Source organism: Olea europaea, chromosome 5 (genome assembly GCF_002742605.1).
Source record: "Olea europaea var. sylvestris chromosome 5, O_europaea_v1, whole genome shotgun sequence".
NCBI lineage: Eukaryota > Viridiplantae > Streptophyta > Magnoliopsida > Lamiales > Oleaceae > Olea > Olea europaea.
Window position 1 is genome coordinate 12,959,428 of NC_036241.1, and position 3,773 is coordinate 12,963,200.

At 38.2% G+C, this 3,773-nt stretch overlaps 1 protein-coding gene across 1 annotated transcript; it reads right to left on the reverse strand.

The window, feature by feature from the left end:
* Positions 1 to 210: 210 nt before the first annotated feature.
* Positions 211 to 3,054, reverse strand: LOC111394703 (putative clathrin assembly protein At4g02650). Its single transcript, XM_023020647.1, has 2 exons — positions 2,109 to 3,054; positions 211 to 1,594 (listed from the first exon to the last, which is right to left on the reverse strand). Exons 1-2 carry the CDS (start codon positions 2,749 to 2,751, stop codon positions 489 to 491), a joined length of 1,749 nt encoding a protein of 582 aa, XP_022876415.1. The 5' UTR covers positions 2,752 to 3,054; the 3' UTR covers positions 211 to 488.
* Between the last annotated feature and the right edge of the window lie 719 nt (positions 3,055 to 3,773).

Genomic DNA, 3,773 nt, shown 5'->3' on the forward strand with positions numbered 1-3,773 from the left:
GCTTTGATTTGCAAAAGCATGGAGCAATTCTGTTGCTACAGATTTGAAAGCTTGGCATCATGCACATTGCTGGAGTATGTCTACTTTTTAGGTTGTAACAATTATTTTCTTATGTCTATTTTTTAGGTTATAACAATTATTTTCTTGCTAACTAATCTCTATACCATACTCAATTTAACAGAAGCCATAGCATAATAGATTCTATGAAAAAAATGATTGCTGGGTGAAATTTTTCTTAGTCAATTTGCTTCCTGTTTGATAATTTATTAAATAATATGCATCATGCATTTTCAATGCGATTTTTTCTTCTCTTCTCCTTTAGGATAAAATTGCACTATTGTCATTCTACCACCATAATCTGTTAGTATCAGTACGTTTATAGATTCTACTACTACAAAGAGTATCTTTGAAGGATCTGACTTCCCATCGTGTCCACAGATCTGTTTCAAGGTTTCCCCTGGAGAATTTTGCCACAGATCTGTACATCTTCAGTAGGTTCTCATGTAAGCTCCTTTGATGTATGGATATGGATTTTGATGTGGGTTAACTAATCCTACTTGTCCTTGCAGTCCATCTCTTGCGTACTGTTGCCACATTAATTGCTCTTCTACTAAAAGTTTCTGTTTCTTTTCCATCTCGAACATCTGAACATACAATGGTGGTGCTATTGCTCGTGAGGCTGCAAAAGGGTCAGAATTTGTTGACAAGTTGGTGGCTCCACCAGTTGGTGGTGGAGCTGGCAATGCCAGCATGGCCGGCCTTCCAGTCGAACCTATTGCAATGCTACTTGCATCTCCAGTGGCTTTAAGACCTGAAGAAGCTGCTGCCTGAGCTATGGCCCCTTGTTGATCCATACCATCAAGCATCAATGAGTCGAAGCCCCAGGGAAGTGATGCCTTTTGGTTCGACAACTTGCTGGCCGACTGAACCAATTCTGCTTCCCAATCGTCTGATTCTTTGAAGGCTTCCCATGGAGTTTCTGTACACGTAATGGTTGGTGCTGGATAGCTATCAAATAAGGCTAAAGCCAGTTTGTCCCCAGGTTCTTCTGTAGATGGAGCATCTTCACCTAAGTTCAACAAATCTCCTACTTCTTGGGTTTTATTATTCTCCTTACTCGTCACCTCTTCGTCTTTCTTTTCTTCATCTGTTTCTTCAAGAAATTCTTCTGGTGCTGGCAAGGCTTCAATTCTATTCATGTCCTCTTTGGGTTTTGACTCTTTGGTTTCTACAGTTGGTTCAGGTCTTGGTACCATGATCTGATTCCTCCTTTTTTGTGCCATTATTGATTTCTCTTTGATGAATTCATCCATGACGTCTAGTTTCTTTGGTGGTATTTTCCCAATGTCTGGATATTCTGTAGAATGTGCTACTCCAACACTCTTGCACAAGACATAGAAAGCGTCAAGCTGATCATAGTCCTTTGAAACTCGACAGAATATCTCGTAAACTGTTACTGAATCAGGGATATCAAGCTTCATGAACCGATCGATCAAAATACCGATGATTTCTGATATATCATAATATAGCTGAAAGCTCTCTTTTACTATAGGGTACAGAGAAACAGTTACAACCTTGTTAAATTTTGCAACCCCTGTTTCAAAGTTAAGAAAGTGATGTTAGGACAATGTCAAGTGTACATAATTTTTTTATCTAATATTTTACATACTACTCAGGATAAGGGGGAGGGGACCACATTTGAAAATTTTTACATTTACGCGAGGCCCACTTACATTGTGAGAGTAGGGACAACTTTCGATACCTCCAATTCGATACAATATAGGAAACTTTTTAAAACATTATATGTCCCGTATAGTGGGTTAAAATTATATTTTCAGTGGATTTTGATAATGTTGCTACACAAATAGAGTCAATAACACGATTTAAAAGCAGGGATAGGTATTAAAAATTCATTGGGGATTTTGAATAAAGAAAAGAGCCACATAGCGTTTGTCAAAAACCCTGTCAAAAGCCCTATTCAAGTAGCATTATTTTTTTGATAAAAGTTGATGAAACATGTGGTCGAAAAATTGTGGTTTTCACGAAATATGTTGTTAAATTAATTGTTGATTTTGATTTAAGTTTATGTGAAACATAGAAATACAAACCTGCTGGTCTGCATGCTAAAAATCTCTCAAGAAGTTGCATCAGATGCTGAATCCTTGAGAATATCCGTTCATTCTTCATTTCGCACACTGGTGTTGCACCCACACCCTCGGCTTTCCAGCCAACCTCGTTTTCCTCGTCTTCGTAGGCAAATGCAGTGTGCGTCCCCCGCTTGCCTTGCATCTTGAATTCAAGATGTTCGTCCAGGTACAATGCATATGCTCGGATAAACGCAGAATAATCCCAAGAGTTCGACCGAGAACTTCCTCGAAAACCAGACATGTTGAGAAGACGAGTCCCACGCCTCGTCGCAAAGAAAATCTCCTCTGCAAAGGCTGGATCTCCTTCTGTAAGTAGCCTCTGGATCAACACCAATGTCTTCAGTGCCACAACCCAGTTCTTTGTTTTGCTCATGCGCCTTGAAATGGTGCTAACGCATGCGCCTACATATGGACGCGAGTAGCACGTTAAGGTCAGAATTTCTCTGATATGCTTCTCGTTCGGTGGGTATTCGTCATGCCTAGTGGCCTTAACAATGGCTACCTGGAGGTCTGACAACAAGGAGCTCCTACCGACTTTGGCTAAGCCTATGCTGGTTTGATCCTTCACTGCTCCAATAACATTTCTAATCGTGCTAGGAGCCATGAATTGTAAGGCTTCAACTCGAGCAGTACGACCCTACCTGATTGTACGGCTCGTTCTGTTGATCAAGGAATCCGTCCAAAATTTGAGGTCAACAAAGGTAGCATTTTCTTTTACATTTTATGTGGGTTTCCATTTGCAAATGTAAAATCTGAGGATCTGGATTTTAGTTAGCAGATTATGAAGAATGATCAAAAGGGTGGTTCAGATGAATTTATGGGATTTTCTCGACAGGAAAATAAATTTTGGAGACACACTCTCTTTCCCTTTCCTTCCTCACACACGAAAACTCATTTTTCTCTGTCTGTCTGTCTCTTTCCTCTGATTTTCGTTGTGTTTGGCTGGCGTTGATTAATCAGCACCCATTATCATTTCTTTTTCCATTATATAACGCGGAGAAAAAATTTTCTGGGACGGTGCCAAATGCCGAGCCATGATAGGCCCCATGGAAGATTTTCCCTTAAACGCGGGATCCCATTGACGCAACTTCAAGTCAACGTGGGGGTTTAATTTATACGTGGGGCAGGAAAATTTAAGACTGAAAATGTCGGGGAAATTTGGGTTTTTGAGAATTAATAATTGGATTGAAAGATTAATAAAATTGAAGGATTTAATAATGACCTTTTTTTTTTGGGTAAATTATTATAATAGTGGATCATATATAGACTCCGTTTGATTTTCATTTTTCTCTCTTCTTTTTAACTAAACATTCTTCATTAAAATAATATTATACGTAAATAAATTTTTTCCTTATTTTTCATCTGCACATTTTCCATCAATCAATTATTCTAAAATTTATTTTTCCATAAAAATGGATATCAAACACCCTTATAATATGTGATTAAAATTGATACTTATGCCCCGTTTGGTACCAATTTTTGTAAAAATGAGAATAAAAAATATAGTCATTACGGGACTCACACAAGAGATAGATAGTCAAATATGATGACTTAATATGATGGATAACGATCATATTTTTCATTTTTGTGGTCAAAGAATGAGAATCAAACGGGGCTTAATCAATT